The 15,961-nt window shown below is 37.0% G+C and overlaps 1 protein-coding gene and 1 long non-coding RNA gene across 4 annotated transcripts in view; one reads left to right on the forward strand and one right to left on the reverse strand.

Moving 5' to 3' along the window:
* LOC127175986 (uncharacterized) overlaps positions 1-15,961 on the forward strand; it is a 79,397-nt gene that overhangs the window by 34,798 nt on the left and 28,638 nt on the right. The gene's annotated exons all lie outside the window — the stretch shown is intronic.
* Positions 8,269-12,879, reverse strand: zic3 (zic family member 3 heterotaxy 1 (odd-paired homolog, Drosophila)). The gene is made up of 3 exons (XM_051127372.1): positions 11,610-12,879; positions 10,477-10,640; positions 8,269-10,189 (listed from the first exon to the last, which is right to left on the reverse strand). Exons 1-3 carry the CDS (start codon positions 12,607-12,609, stop codon positions 10,007-10,009), a joined length of 1,347 nt encoding a protein of 448 aa, XP_050983329.1. The 5' UTR covers positions 12,610-12,879; the 3' UTR covers positions 8,269-10,006.

The raw sequence follows: 15,961 nt of genomic DNA on the forward strand, positions 1-15,961 counted from the left end.
GCACGTCAGAATGACTGAAATATGCACAATAAGAGGCAACCCTGTCAGAGTAGAGGCTCTTCAATCTTGTCCGTCCGGTGTTTAACATCTTTAACCTAATGCTAGTTTCCATCACATCGTAAAGCATTAAACATTTTTACCTCTGAATCTTTTACATACATGCCATATCTGGTTAGTCCCACCACCCCAAGTAACATTTCAAATAACCTAAGGATGAATATAGAATCATTACTTCTATATTCTAGATAAAGATGTATAATCAGTCACTATTTCGACATTTGGATCCCCTAGGAGTCTGGTTGTTGCCTAGTGCATGTGACATGCAGACCAGTGAAGCTGCTCAGACTGCAGCTGCTGTTAATGTATGTTATTAAAGGGTATAGTCATTTTTTCTGTAGTCTTGCAGTTGGGGGTGATGGGTATCTCTTAATGTTTCTTATTAAGAGACCATAGAGAGAGAAAATGTTTCTTCGTAGCCGAGGTGCAGAATTGTAAAGTGCATCAGGAAGAAATTAGGCTTTAGCGGAGAAATGCATCTTTCTGTTTTTGAATGCAGTGGATGTGAGAATTGGATCATTTGATATTTAATTATTTTGTTTATTTATTTTATAGACTTTGTCAGTGTGAGGTAACCCATAAAAACTGTGTGTGACTATTCTGGTTAACAGTGAGTGTTCTGCCACTTTTTTTCCCCTAAAAGTTATTTTGACTCCTCCCTTGATGTTTAATTTGTTGATGTTGGATTTATTTATTTTGATGAGTTGTCTGATGGATAGTGGACAAGAGGATGTACATCCGCTTTCCTTCAGCAGGATCTTACAATGAATGGTCTGAGTTTTTTTTTTTTTAATAGGGTCCCACTCTCCCACTCTCAGGGGGAAGCTGGAATTAAACATGGATTAATAATTGACACGGATTAAACCTTAATCTACATGTTCTGTCTGTCTGTCTACGTCCTATGTTCAGACAGTAGTCTGTCTGCTGAACTGTCCATGACTCGGTATTAAAAATCCAAAACAGTGTATTAGGTGGTTATACATTGAAGGAGCTTTTATTTGTAAGTGATGAAACGTTTTGCTCCCAAGACCTCTTTCTGGCTATGCCTCTCAGTATTGATTATGATTAGTTAAATTATCGTTTTTGAAACGACTGTATTAAATTCTGGGCATTTGCACTTGGTCTGTTTACTTTAAATGCTGCGTTAATCGTATCTTCTCAAACACTGTTCAAGTTGTGACATTCAGCGGGAGAAATGGAGGATGAAGAAGAAACCTTTAAGTTTCTGTTAAAGCAGAGGGCAGTGTTGTCACTTCAAAAAGGTATAGAGACTTGTACATCACGTATTTAAAATTGAACGCGTGTCTGAGAGGTTGCAAATCCGCCGTAGTATTACAAACATGGTAGTCATTATACTTGCATTGCTTGTTTGACTATTAAGATATATGGATGTGAATGTGAATTTGAATTTCGAACGCGAGTATAAAGTGCAAATGAGTTTAAAAAGCACTATGAACAATATAAATCACGGTATACATATATAGCCCTTTTTAATTTAGCAATTATAAAAATGTTCTGTGAATGTAGCATGAACATTAGCCCCCTTCTGAGCTATTATGCTGGCTGTCTGGTGTTGCAATTTTACACTTCACCGACTCCGACAACTAGTCTACTTGAGCCCAAATGCCCCAGATTTCACCTTATTTAGGTGATGTACCAAAATCATTCAGGGCGCAGGCACATTTGGCCAAATTAAACAAAACAGGCAGCCACATAGACATCGTTTCTGAAAAGGAATAAAATGTTATGACAAAACGTGATGACACCTGAAAACAAAATGTAGGCCTATTACGAATTTCGCGGACAACTTGTATATTTTATTTAGTCTACGTTGTTAGTGTTCGGATTTTCTTCTCAAACGTAAAGCTGACCTAGTGTGAAATGTATGTTCAGTTCATGTACTTTAAAAGCGAGCTTTATATGAATATATAAATATTCAGAATATGTTAGTCGGAAAACATACAATAACGCTTCGTTTCCCCACTTTAGCATATTTAAAAGTTAATTGCGTTTTACATGATGAACGGTTTACTTCACGTTCCTGTTAATTTATGATGCAATCAGGCGTAGAATGCAGGAATGGCGGCAGAATTAAATGAAACAACCAGACTGGCGACATAATGTATTATTAATAACCTGAGGGAAAACTCTTCTGGTAACTTAGTAGTTAAATATAGTGCTGCAGAATGTCCCGTTTTTAAGAGCTGAATTGTATCTAAGTGTCTTAAATATATCACCTAATGTAAGAAAGACAAAAATCAAAACGCCCGCAGGGAAATGAACGTTTCTTTTGCCCAGGATTAAACTGTATCACGACTATAAACTTTTAATCTGAAAGCTTTAAACGAATGAATTTTACTCCTTCCTCACGTTTTCACTTAGCCTACCAAAAAAGCAAAACACTTTCGAGTTTTCTGAGACAGGGAAATTGCAGCAATCTGACCTATAGTGCATGATTGAAGTTTCTTTGACATTCATTTTGAGTGAGTTGCTCAAGGACTTGCCAAGTGAATTGTTAATAACTCTATGCTCTGAATTTTCTTTTTGTGAGAATTACAGGGTTAAGCCGGCTGCCTGTGACATTTATGACAAACATTGACAAAGTATGGCGTGACTTAAAAACTATTTAGTTATACAGAAAAAAGTGCATCTAATGCATGCTCCTACATTAAATTTACATTTCTACTGCACGGAAATACGTGTATGATTATTATTGTTGTAGTTAGCGTTGACTTCGCGCGGCTGTTTAATTATTTGTTCTGTTTAAAACGTTAAATCGCATTATCTGTGAATTCAACTCGCTCGCATTTTAGGTGCATGTATTTAAGTCTTTCAGCTTAATAGCGATCGCTTGCTGCCTGTTTTGCAGTGCAATAAAACAATTATGTTGTTTTGCATATGTTTATTAGATAATAACATCCAGGATAATAATCTAATAACGTGTTTTTAAGTATTGCGTTGTAAAATTGCCGCTGGAGTATTCACCAACCTGCTATGTAAGGCAAAGTTTTGTTCTCTCTTTGAACTTGAAACTTAATTAAATGCTTTTCACTGGTGCATTATTTGTCTTTCAAATAAGCTAACTTGATTTGAATTTGACAGCCAATTAACTTACCTTAGACGTGATCGTCATATATTTTTTTTTTTTTTTTACAAAATGAGAAAACTTCCATTTGAATTGCAGTTTATCTATACATTTATATAGATTTATATGAAACATCATTGTAGTGTCATGTACCCTCAAGAAAAAAATATTACCAAGTGATATTGATGGTCAATATTAGGCTAGATATTGTGATTGCAATTAGTGGTTATGTAAAACAAAGGCAGCATCTTTAAGAAACACTTGCATTTACAGGAACTTGTGGTCTGTTCCTTTGCTTTTAGAAAAAAGAGAAAAAAAAAAACAACAAAAAAAAAGTGCAATGACAAAGTATGTGATCCGTTTTCTCTAATGGCTTTCAAAATGTACAGATGAAACCGGAAAAACAATTACACAGGAGATTGGCCCTGGGGTATTGAGAGGTAAGCAGCATGAGGGGTTGGATTGACTCTGGTGCACCTTTGGACCTTGCATTATCCTGGCATGAGGTCTCTTTGGCAATAGCCAAGCAATTTCCAACAGCACCTGGCTGCCCACCCCCTGATAGCCTCTATACCTGTGCGTATCCACACACACACACTTTAAAGTGTGCATAATGACTTTTTCTGAAACCAAAAAAAGTGAAGTAGCCTCAGGAAATAATTCATTGCCTGCAAAGAAATGAATCATTGCCTTGTATCTTGTATGTTCACTAAATAATATATAAACAGTAAATTATAAAACACACAAAAAAATGCATATAACTTGACCAATTAATTAAAATGTATGTTGGCATCTGTCATTTGAAAGGACTGGATTTTTTTGAGGAGTCAATAGTTATGTTATGTCGTTAAGTAATACTTTCTGTCCCAATGATTATGCATTTTGTATATTTTTATTTAAGTCTTAATATTTATTTAGACTCCAAACCATCAACTACTAGCACCTGCTCTCTCGCCCCCTGCAGCCCCTGACCCTTGTTTGCAGGTGTTACTGATGCAATAATAGCTTAGCTCTGTGAGTCCTCTGTTAATTTGGTAAGTTACTCATCACCAGTGGACACCAACTTCTAGTGATCAGTAGTAATTCTATTATTATTAACATCTAATATTATCAATATGGCCATTGGGGATGTGAACACCATTATGTAAATACAGAACATTTCCCATAGCTCCAGCAGTTTTTGGCAGATAAATTAACATGATTTTATGTATTTCCGCCTTAAAACAAATAAGCATAATTCCCTTAAAGGTAAAATGCCTAATATATGATATGATTCATTCAGTTTGTTTCCAAATGTATTCACAATCTTGATTTTTTTTTATTTTTTATTTTTTTTATTTTATCTTGATTTATTTTATTTTTTTTTCAATGATGAAGATGTCTACATAAATTAAATGTACAAATATTAAACTACACCCTGCAGGGATCAGGGTTATTTTCTCCAAAGCTGGACATTAATGCACCCCTTTGGATTGGAAAGCGTATGATATTTAATATGGAAATAGTTGTACTGCCATGGTGTCCCTGGTCGTCTACATAATTTTTAATTTATACATACTTCTTACAAAGTTTCAAACGTTGGAGGAGCTGTGCCTTCATTGTGACAGAACGTGTGGTGTTTCAGAAAGACTACTGGGTACTCGCTCTCTTTTAAGGTGCAAACTGATTCGCAGCGTTCCTATTTAAACATCTGCGTAGACCCGCAAAGAGTGCTTTAAACTATTTCTGAAGTGTGGAAAGTATTTGGGTTTAGGAATTCTGTATGTTATGAGAATATAGCTTATGACGTCTAGGTATAATAACTGCATATCGCCATCATAGTAAGAGGTTCGTCCTAAAAGCCCCCATAACTCTTTTTGTATGTAATAAAGTGTTACACCTAAATTTCCCCTGTGCATCGCCGTCTACTCTCATAGTCTAAAACATAATCGCATGGGTATGCATTTTTAGTGAAGGCGTTTCAAATATAAGCAGTTTTCATAGGCACCGAATTTGATGACGTTTTTTATTAGGTTATTTGGTTTCTTTATGGTTCCTTGTTGAAATGGGCCTGTGTTCACTGAAATTAAAAATAATAATTTGCCTGTTTATTTCGCAAATAAGTAGTTTCCAGTACGGCTAATAAAATGTATAAACTAATCAAAACAGAAAAATCTGTCTATCTATCTATCCATCTATCTATCTATGCTAACAGCCCGCTGAAAATAAGGCGATACAGGAAATTAAATGTCCACTCGCGTAACAAAAACGAGGAGGAAGGAACAAGTTAGAGACTTGCTTATAAATAAAAAAAGCAGTTGACACTTGTTGGACTTCTAGCAATAAAATGGTCTTGTCTTTTTTTTAAGTACCTGAAAAAAACCCTTAGTTCATTCCAGTAGGCATGTAAAGGGTAAATCAGTTTAAACGCAAACTTTACGAATCATCAAGGTAAATGACGGCTCCATTTGCCTTCCCTTTTACATTACAATGGGCTTGCAGCACATCCAAAGTAGATTTTGAAAGGACACATCCTGGATTAACAGTCATATTGAGCACCTTTGCATATTCATCGCTTTTCCTGCAGGTGAATAAGCATCGGTAGAGCGCACTGAAAAGGGTTAATTGACGTGCAAATTGTCTCAACTTTCCACAACACTCCTGTATTGTTTGGTAAATAGCGAATTAAAGACAAATACAGCCGATTTCACTTATCTTATAGCGTATTGTAGCTACATACGCTTTGGAGATGGAGATTTTCACATCCAACATTTACACTTTTTTTTTCTGTAGAAATACAGCCAAACTTTTAGATATTATTTTATCTGTATTTTAATCTACAAGTAAAACCATAACTTAAAGTCTACACTCTTTCTTTTACGATATAAGGATAAATAGCTACTTCGGTTACTTTTTTATTACAGTGACAACCGTTTGCCTTGATTACTTAAGGTTCCCCTATAAAATATATCCACTTGTTTTGACGGCATTGAATTCATGTCTGCATCACAGGGCTGGTAATAGTGTTGATGTGTGTGGCGATGACGTAAGTGTTTCTAATGTTTAAAAAGTAAAGAATAACGCGGGAAAAATAATTGCTGGCGGTAACATGTATTGCTAATTGCATCCCGCCACGTTCAAGGTAACTCCTGAGTTTATTATGACCGCGCACGCAGTTGCGTGACAAAAAGTGTTTGGAACCTATTCGTGTCGGTTTATCCTCTTAGACAGTGCCACCCCGCTTAGCCAGCAAAGCTATGAGATTGAGTGTGGCTTCAGGGAGGAGTAGGGAAAGGACCCTAAATTAGTATTAGCCAGAACACTCATCCAACCCATAAACACTTTAATACTTACATCTAATACTTATCTAAGTGTTTTAAGTTAGAAGTTAAGTAAAATGTATGTAAGCCTATTTAATAACAATTTTTGTTAGACTACAGGTTAATTTAACCCAAACCCTACCTCACACTTTTCATATCTGCTTGTCCAGCATTTTATTTACAGCAGATCTTAAATTCACCGTTTTACTTCATCCAGCTAATAACCGCTACTTTTCAAACTCCTTCCACGTGACTGCAGCGCCGCCGACGTGTTTTCTAATCGTTTTCAGTCTTCCTTATAAACAGCCTGTCATTCTTCAGACAGATATTGTTCGAGGACCAAACATTCTCGTATATTAACGCTGCTATAGTTTAGTTGTTCGGGACAGTTTTAAAAATTAGACAGGACGAAAAAAAGTCGAGCGTGCCCATTTAGTCAAGCTCAGCTGGTGTTTCGGGGTGCCTCAGCAAAACAGCCAGCGCCATGTTGTGACGTCACCGCGTATGTCAGATAGACTCCAGCCGATGGCGTGAGGAGAAAATGTTGTGTGAAATAGAAACAACTGCGCTTGCGCAGAAATCAGAAAAGATTCAGTTTAAATGAATTTGTAAAACTGTTTATATTTGAAGATGGGGGTGGGTTTGATATGAGGGTGGAGTCTATGGAGGTTGGGCTAAAATACTGCATACCAGGCGAGAAAGGAGAAAAGAGCCCGGCAGGTCCTCTAAAAATAATGGTTGACTATGTAGCCTTTAAATCGTAAACTTGACTCAGTGAAAAAATGCGTGTTCACCACTTTTACTTTTATTGTTTCGTGTTTCGGGTTAATTTTGTATTATATTTAATAAATGTAAGGCTGTTAAATATATAATTTTTGCATGCGTTTTCTACAATTTGTTTTAAATTCTGCAGCAATGTCTAAATTGGGGCTGTATATTTTAATATCTTCAATAAAAATACAATAAGTTTCTCTGTAATGCTGTGGAATAATAAAACGTATAGCCTGCCATTGGTGCAATCTCTCTTGTTTTTATCACACGTTTTGAATGAATGTTTGCCAAGCCCAGCCTACATAATTGAAATCGAGAGAATGGCTTAGCGTATCTCGGCAGAAAGTTTTTACACTTAAACTTAGCAGAGTTCTTGCATGTGTACTCCCCAAGGTCCCAAGATAGGTCCTTAAATAATCATGTGCTAAAGACGGCTGTTAAGCTGCGTTAACGCTACACAATTCTGAACTTTTTCGTCTTTAAGAGAAACGTGATGGTAAGATGGCGGCATCTTGCTGTCAAGTTCAAGTGTGTTGCTGCTTCGTACGGTTTGAGTAGGGCGTATGCTTTAAGTTCATGGTTAGAACCAGAGGAAAGCAGCAAAAGAAAGAAATGAAAAAGAAAAACTGAGGTCTTGATTTGTGACATTTCAGAATTGGTTTTAATTCCAGTCAAAAACTTGTTCACATTTTGTCATAAATAGTTTGTTAAACAAACCAACAAACAATAACCCTACTTCGAAAGAAAGTACAAGATTTTGCTGAATTTTGAATAGGTATGTTGAAGTAACATCGTTTGCCTCGAAAATGGCACAGTGACACAGTTCATCAGTTAAACATGTGCTTTTCAGGAATAACTTGATGCGTGACCCATTTCCACGAGAAAATGTCACAGAATCACATTCAAGCTCCATTTGTACATCAGATCTGTATGAGATCAGGGCTGAGGATACATCGAAGGTGGCTGAAATAAATCTTTCTTTTAACTTAACGTATAGAAAATAGTATATAAAACATATATTCATTAAATTATTTAAATAAACGTATTTATATATCACGTTACTTACGAGGTACTGTATTTTTTACGTTTGTTTTCAAAAGTAGTGCTGGTGGTTTGAAATCATGTTCATAAGCACAATATATTTATATGCATAATTTTAGTCTCTTAAAAAATATGTAACAATGCAACGCTGTAACTCTTGGTGTCACTGAACACATATTTTCCCTCACTTTTCCACCTTAAAAAGTTCTAGTACTCTCAATACTAAATTTCATTCACACATACAGTTCCACATCTGGAGAAGTTATTCACATAAAACAAGCAAATGTGTAATCAAAGTTTTCTATATGTTATACCACAGTACTCATAACAAACAACACGCTATATTCACAGAAGAACTACATTTAAAACAATGCAAACTGACAGACAAAAAGTTTTATTTTGAGATTACTGTTGTGACAGATCATTGCTCCTCTTTGACACATTAAACACAGACTTGCATCCACAAAGACAGTTCTGGAACCATCAAAAATGGAATACCATACTGATTCAAATGGCTGTACCTCAAAACCCAAGAATATAATGTCTTAAACACTGTCACACGAGTTCAAAGGTGATGCATGAATGAAAGCTATGCTATTGCATGGTGTATCTGGTCAAAAATTGGCGTGTCGATGAAAACACTGGTCAGTGGGCCTCTCGAATTTGTAAGTGTTCCTTATAGAGATGTAGCCTATACTCTGATGCTAAGAGTAAAGAAAAAAAATACGAAAGAAGTTATTTTAGAAGTTATAAGAACCAGAAAGACTCGATATTACTTCCTCACGTGGCTGATTTATCAGTGATTTTAAGGAGGAGAAAAAACAAAACAAAACAAAACAATGTTTTCATTTCTTTTTATACCGGTCCTCGCATGAACTTACGTTGGAAAATGCATACTTGAAACTATAGATCATGTCATGTCATAATATTAATATAATTAATACTTTACGACCCAGATAAGACACATATATTGGTTAAAAAAGATACAATCGTATCGTGGGAACTTTAGAACTGACTCCCTTTTTCATCGTTAAAACTGGTTATTGACTCAAAACTGTACAGTCTTGTTAGAAAACATTTCCATAAATATCATTTAAGAGTCGGCTCTTTCGCCGATAATTAAATTACAAATTGATAAATATGGCATCATGGATATGTATTTACATCATTATTAACAAAGGCAACGTTATATTCAAAGGTAACAATCGTAAGCTAATACCACATTTCTCCACCTGAAAACGGACTTGGACAACAGATTTGACTCCATCAAACAAGGAAATACATTCACGAGTAGGCTATATACTTATTTATGATTTATTATTTTTTGTTCAAGTTCAAGACAAAGACTTTGGCACGTTTCTTAAGACTGTCTGAAGTTTTAACAATCAATCAAAAGGTGATGTGAGTGTCACCTTAATATAAAACACCGTGAAATATTCTTTCTTTGCCATTATTTTTAAATATTTTTTTCAGAAAATACATAAAATGAAAAATAAAATAATCATCTGAAATCTGAAAACTAAAGGAAAACCATTTATTCTTAGAAAGTGTTATTTTGTTATTTTATGCCTTGCTAGTTTTCTTCGAACTCGGAATAAAGTCAAATTTCGAATCCTGAGAATGGACGAGGCCTGCTGGCGAACTCTCATCTTTTCCTGTTGTTTCAATGCCATTTTGTACGCCATAGCGTAAATAGTTTTTTTAAAGGTTGCTTCAACCTTTTGGTCCACCATTTGAGAGTCTGCTTGGAGCTTCAAACGTACCATTCGTTAAAATTAGGCGGTAGTCCATCGCTGTGTGCAGATGTATTTTGCACTGCAGACGTGGGTGTTTTTGTCGGGTCTTCAGTGTTTGCAGAAACCAGCACTGGCGGCGTAGACGACTCGTATCCAGAGCTAGCAGCTGGAGACGACTCTGAGCCTTGTGATTCGTGTACCTTAAATTATAACGTTCATAGATGTATGACACACAGGCAGGACGAGAAAATAACACGCTTGTATAATTTATGCTACGTCTAGGATTTCTAATCTCTGATACACATTTGTGAACCAATATACAGAACATTATCAGGCCTGCTTAAAAATGAATGTAAACGGATTGTCCGTATAATGCATATTACGTTTATCTAAGGGGTTACAACATTTGTTTATATATATGTACATATTTATTTGCGTGATTAAGGCTATCTGGCAAATGTTTGCAAAATCAGAAAATGTCCCTTACCTTCATGTGTTTCCTGAGAGAGCTGGGGTGTGTATAGGACTTGTCACACACTTTGCAGATATATGGCTTGTCAGATGTGTGCACGTGCATGTGCTTTTTCCTGTCGCTGCTGTTCGCAAAGCGCCTGTCGCAGCCGTCGAACTCGCATTTAAATGGCTTCTCACCTGCAAGTGAGAGCAAACACTTAAGTTTTAGTAATGTAACTTTTTTTAATAGAGCGGATGTTCAGTGCAACTTTCAGTTATGTAATATGCCTTTCGAAATTAACAGGCCGTGTTGCGCTCACGCTAGATGGTTTGGTTATCCACATCTCACGCTCCTTGAAAGCCCTGGCTGTTATCCTTTATTTTACTTCCCAAAAATCTTTATATTCGTTTTAGCAAACCAACACGCCATGCACCGTTGTGTAAACTGTGTGGCAATTGCTGAACAATTTTTGCACACGTTTCTTGTCTGCCAAGTGTAACCATATAGACTGTTCAACAGCTTGCTTTACATTTCATGTGGATCTCGAAAGGGGTCAATTATTTAGGCACAAATCCAACCATCAGGCTAAATGCACTTCGACCACTTCATACTTTCCCAGACAGATGTGTAGCATTTTATTCATGCATCCACAATACACAAATCCCATGCTATTTCTAACTTTATAGCCACAAGCATCAGGAACAGCTTCACAAATGCAAGAGGACAGTCCATTCACAAATTCGCTCCACAACAACGCATGCAGCTTTGCATTTTAATTTTTCTGTGTTATTCCTCTCCTCAAAGAGATGCAATCTATATACATTTCAACAAAAACAAAACAAACAAAAAAAAAGCATACGAAGCTACATTTCTTAATAACAGCCATGTGATCAAAATAAGTTAATCTCCCTAAACATTTGACAAATGTATTTAATTTCCCCAGACCTAAACTGTAGTTAAAGTAGTTGTGGCAATTTTCCTCCATGTTAAACTCTTTATTAAATTTCCTTAAAAATTAATTTAACAGAAAGGGCACTTGTTTATTTTAATTTTTGAAGGAACTGAAATTTTACGTATAATTAACCCCGCTGGAATGTTATTGAATTCATAGTTATTTTTCCAAAACCAGTGGGTAATCAAAAAAGGGGGAAATACGAATGCCTTACCTGTGTGAGTTCTTTTGTGAATTTTAAGATTTTCTGATCTTGCAAAGATTTTCCCACAACCAGGGAACGGACAAGGGAACGGTTTCTCTCCAGTGTGCACTCGGATGTGGTTCACGAGTTTGTATTTGGCCTTAAAGGATTTCCCCTCTCTCGGGCAATCCTCCCAGAAGCAAACATGATTACTCTGTTCTGGGCCGCCAACGTGTTCCATTGAAACATGTGTCACCATTTCATGCATTGTGCTGAAAGTTCTGTCACAAGTCTTTTTAGGTCTGTTCATCTGATTCTCGTCTATCCACTTACAAGACAATTCTTGCTTAATAGGCTGCCGCATGTATCTGAAGAAGGCCCCCGGACCGTGGTGTGTGGGTACGTTCATCCCCATGTTCATATTGATGGGATGGTTGTAGTTATGGAGCTGAGCGGTGCCGTAAGGGTCCGTACGAGGGCTGGCCACAGGTCGGTACGGATCTGGACGGCCAAAAATGTCCCCGCGTAAACCCAGGTGCATTTGACTGTTTACAACATGTCCTCCCGGTGATGTGTGGCTCACGCTCTGGTCGTGAAGTCCAGGAAACAACAGATGTCCCGGGTTGTCCGAAATTCCGGGGGGCCCGTGTAGACTCCCAGCAGAAGCGGCAAAGATTCCATGCTGGGCGCTCGGCGGTGCGGTCTCTCCGATGCCTGCGCCCCTGTTTCTGAAGAGAAAGTCCCTGGTCGAATTGAATGCTCCACCGGCATACGAACCAACTTGTCCTCCGTGGTGGTGTCCGAGCGCGGCTGCGTATCCAGTAGCTTGCGGGGTGAACGCTGATGACTGGCTGGAGGCGATATCGTGAGTAACGGGACTTATCTTGAAGGCAGCCGAGTGAGATGAATCTGCGAAGGGACTGAGCCCCAGCCCGGGGTCTCGGTTTCCCAACTCATGGTGTCTAGGCGTTCCGAAACCCCCTACTCCTAGTGAAGGGAATTGAGGAGCGCTATCAAGAAGCATAGTCATTGGGCTCAATCAAGAAAAAGCAAGTAAAAAAAGAAAAAGAAAAAAAAAAACGTGAAACCCCAGTTTAGTGGAGTGAAGTGGGTAACGGTAAACTGAGCACAATTTCACGTAAGCTTGAATAAAGAAACCTTGAATTGAAAAACGAAATGATAATCCCGGGTCTCGGTAAACGGGAGAAAAACTCCCGTAACTGGGATCCGTGTGAAAGAGGATCAAACTTCCCCCCCTTTCCAGGCGAATGATGTCCTTGGACTGATAAAGTCAATCACTCACTCCTTGCACATAAATGAGCTCGGGAGGCAGCTCTACGCTGTCCAATGAAAGCACAGCGCTTTCTTAGTCACGTGACAGCTAGGAAAGGCGCTAATTGGCTGCATGTTAGTTGATTGGCATGGTTTAGTATTGAAAATGGCAGTTCGTTTCGGTGAGTAGATTTGATTGGTTGCTGTTGGCATTATTTGCAGGTAAAGCAACGGGACTTTATTTCGGTTCAGTAAGAAAGGCTTGTTTATTTCCCGTGCTTAGCACGTCAGCTGTTCCCAAAGTTACATAAACTTTCAGGAGTTGCTTGACAATTATTTTCTCTAAATACAGTTTTGCCGAGCCTCTTAGAAAAGCTAGGAAAATCAGAAAAAAGGCAAAAGTGGCTTGATAAAAAATGAGGAATTTCTTAATTTTTATTGGAAATTAGGATAATTTGTAAATATATATTCGTAAATCAGTATTTTTTTATTTCTTTATTTTATATAATCACTTTTTAGAGTGAAGCCGTAAATGGTGAAACACATAAATCACACTATATAGTGTAGAACCCCAAAACAAGAGAGAAAGAAATATGGTGGGTAATTATAATATCCCTAAGAATTTTTTTTCACGGCGTCAAAAATTCTTGCTATTGAGGAAGTTTCACGGGGTTGCTGGTGACTCGCTGCAGGACACATAAAATCTGATCAAGTTCAGAGACGCGTTGAGTGTTTCAAGCAGCGCTTTTTATACCTCCAAGCCATTTCACGTTCCCTCTCCCCCTCAGTCTCTCCTCGAAAGGAGCTCCCTTTTATATTTTAGAGATTAAAAAACAAAAATCTTTAAATCAGCCCTCATTCTGGTCTAGTCCTCAGCTTTCACGCTTCCACTTTCAGCACATTTGCTACGAGAAAAAGCATGTAGGGACCTAGTCTAATAGTTTTAAGGTGAGTAATTTATTTTTTAGTAGATGCATTAGAAAAGTGCTCTTATCAGTTGCATGTTGTATTCAGGTAATATTGTAAATCGTGTAGGCTAACTTAATAAAGAAAACTGATACTATTTTGAAAAAGTTCTGGCATATATAATTTTTAATAGAATTTAGTAGTAAATGTTTAAGGATCCATTGACGTAGAATAGCATATGCATTTTCTCTCTCTCTCTCTCTCTCTATGTATATGTATGTATGTGTTTATATATTATGTATATATATATATATATATATATATATATATATATATATATAAACACCTCTTTAAAAATCACAGAAGTTTTAAAGGGTACTGCTAGCAATATAGATATCTAGTTATTCTCCTAATCTTTCTGCTCTATCCCCCCTCCTTTCTGCTCCGTCTTTCTTTCTTTCTGCCCCTCTCTCTTACGCTCCCTTTCGTACACGAGCACACATGTGAGTATGCTGTACCGCCGGACAGATTTACGGCGATTTTTTAAGGTTGCACAGTCGGCAGTCAGGCAGGGTTTCTTTACTTTTCTACTCTAGGCCTATAGTTTGTCTGTTCAAATGTGGACGCGCTTAATATATTATGTGACATATTCATTTCCAGGCGTGGCTAGGAAGTAAGTTCTTAAGGACGTTCTTTGCTTTCCCTGTGCAAGGAATTGTTAAGTTATTTCACTTAACTTCTTTACTGCACGGCAACTCATGCCGGCCAAAGGGCAAATGAGGGCAAGAGACGTTTTGTAACTAAAGGGGGCCTCGTACGTTATTTAACTTTGGACCACGGAAAATTGAAAGGACTCATGGGCCTGTAATTGCATTGACCAGAGCTATATTTCGACCGATTATTTGAGGTAGTCAAATAATGTTTCGTCAGAATAATGCGATGAGCTCTAGCTCCCGCCCCCTTGACTAGACTAAGCCTTCATATTTTTAGTCAGTGCAGAATTACCTGCTTAACATTGAAATTCTGAAGATGATGATTCGGGCTAATACACAGTTATCAAGCTCAGTAGTGTAGCATCGTGCATAGTATCAAAGAATCGTTGATAGCCTAATTATGTATGTATTGCTATAGATCATGTCCTGTTTATTCATTTGTCTCACATTAAAATAATTTAATTAATACTTAAGCACATATATTAAAAATTGACTCGTTTGCTGCGTTCGCTTGCAACAACGGATGGAAATGACTCCGGTTACCTACCACTTCGTCATCCTTTCATTAAGGGAGATTATGTTATGGGTAGTATTTTAATGTTTACTTTTGTATTTTAGTATTATATGATCATTCCCTTTAGATATTACCTGTATCTTCTCTTTCTGTATTCTTATCCAGACACATGGCTTTGTATCTGTTCACGTATCTCTTAAACATTAAAAAGTATTTAGCATGTTTTCTACGAGCTTTGTTAAGGAGTGGGTCTATTTACCTCAAACACTTAATCAGTATTGAGTAATGAGATAACTGTGGCACCTTCAATTAACATGTGTCTATATAAAATTTGTTAACTATGTTTAGCATAAATGACTGGAAATTAAATTTGTCGAGGCGTTATGCATCTGCTTATTAGTGAATGCAAACTGCTGTTGCCAGGATAGACTATTGTGCCTTGCCGAGACTTAAAAAAGGAAAAAAATGCGTTTAAAGTGTAGAGTCCTTGCGTTTGGTGTTTTTTTTCCTGCTTATATCCCACTCAGTTTGTCTCTGTTTTCCACTTAGTTTGCCCATCTAAATTTACCGACATTTAGCCCTTATCTTGTAGGCTGAACACCCGCAAAGTTCACTGCAATAAGGAAAAGTTTTTCTGTAGTTTTCAGCCTAGTATATTAGACCGAATATGTTCAGCCAGAATTTATTACCATATTTAAAATTTAATTTAATTTAATTGTATTTTATTTTTACATCACAAGCAATGTATGGCTTTTATAGTTGTCTTGATGTAGAAATTAAGATAAGGCTACACTGTATTTGTAATTGTACGACGTAAACGTAATAGAGGTATGCAAGGAAGAGAGGCATTTTACATTTTGGTAAACATATTTAAGGTATATTCACATTTGTAGAGCATATATAATTTTATTTTTCTTAAGATATCTTTAAACCACTGTGGTACCACTTCGACTATGGATGCATTGAACTGATTTTAG

Source organism: Labeo rohita, chromosome 14 (genome assembly GCF_022985175.1).
Source record: "Labeo rohita strain BAU-BD-2019 chromosome 14, IGBB_LRoh.1.0, whole genome shotgun sequence".
Taxonomy (NCBI): domain Eukaryota; kingdom Metazoa; phylum Chordata; class Actinopteri; order Cypriniformes; family Cyprinidae; genus Labeo; species Labeo rohita.

Excerpts from the sequence above, each read along its gene's own strand:
- zic3 (XM_051127372.1), bottom strand. The coding sequence starts at position 12,609 with ATGACTATGCTTCTTGATAGCGCTCCTCAATTCCCTTCACTAGGAGTA. Across the intron at positions 10,641-11,609 it reads TCACAAAAGAACTCACACAG|GTGAGAAGCCATTTAAATGC; the intron begins GTAAGGCATTCG and ends TCTCACTTGCAG. Across the intron at positions 10,190-10,476 it reads CTCTCAGGAAACACATGAAG|GTACACGAATCACAAGGCTC; the intron begins GTAAGGGACATT and ends TTATAATTTAAG.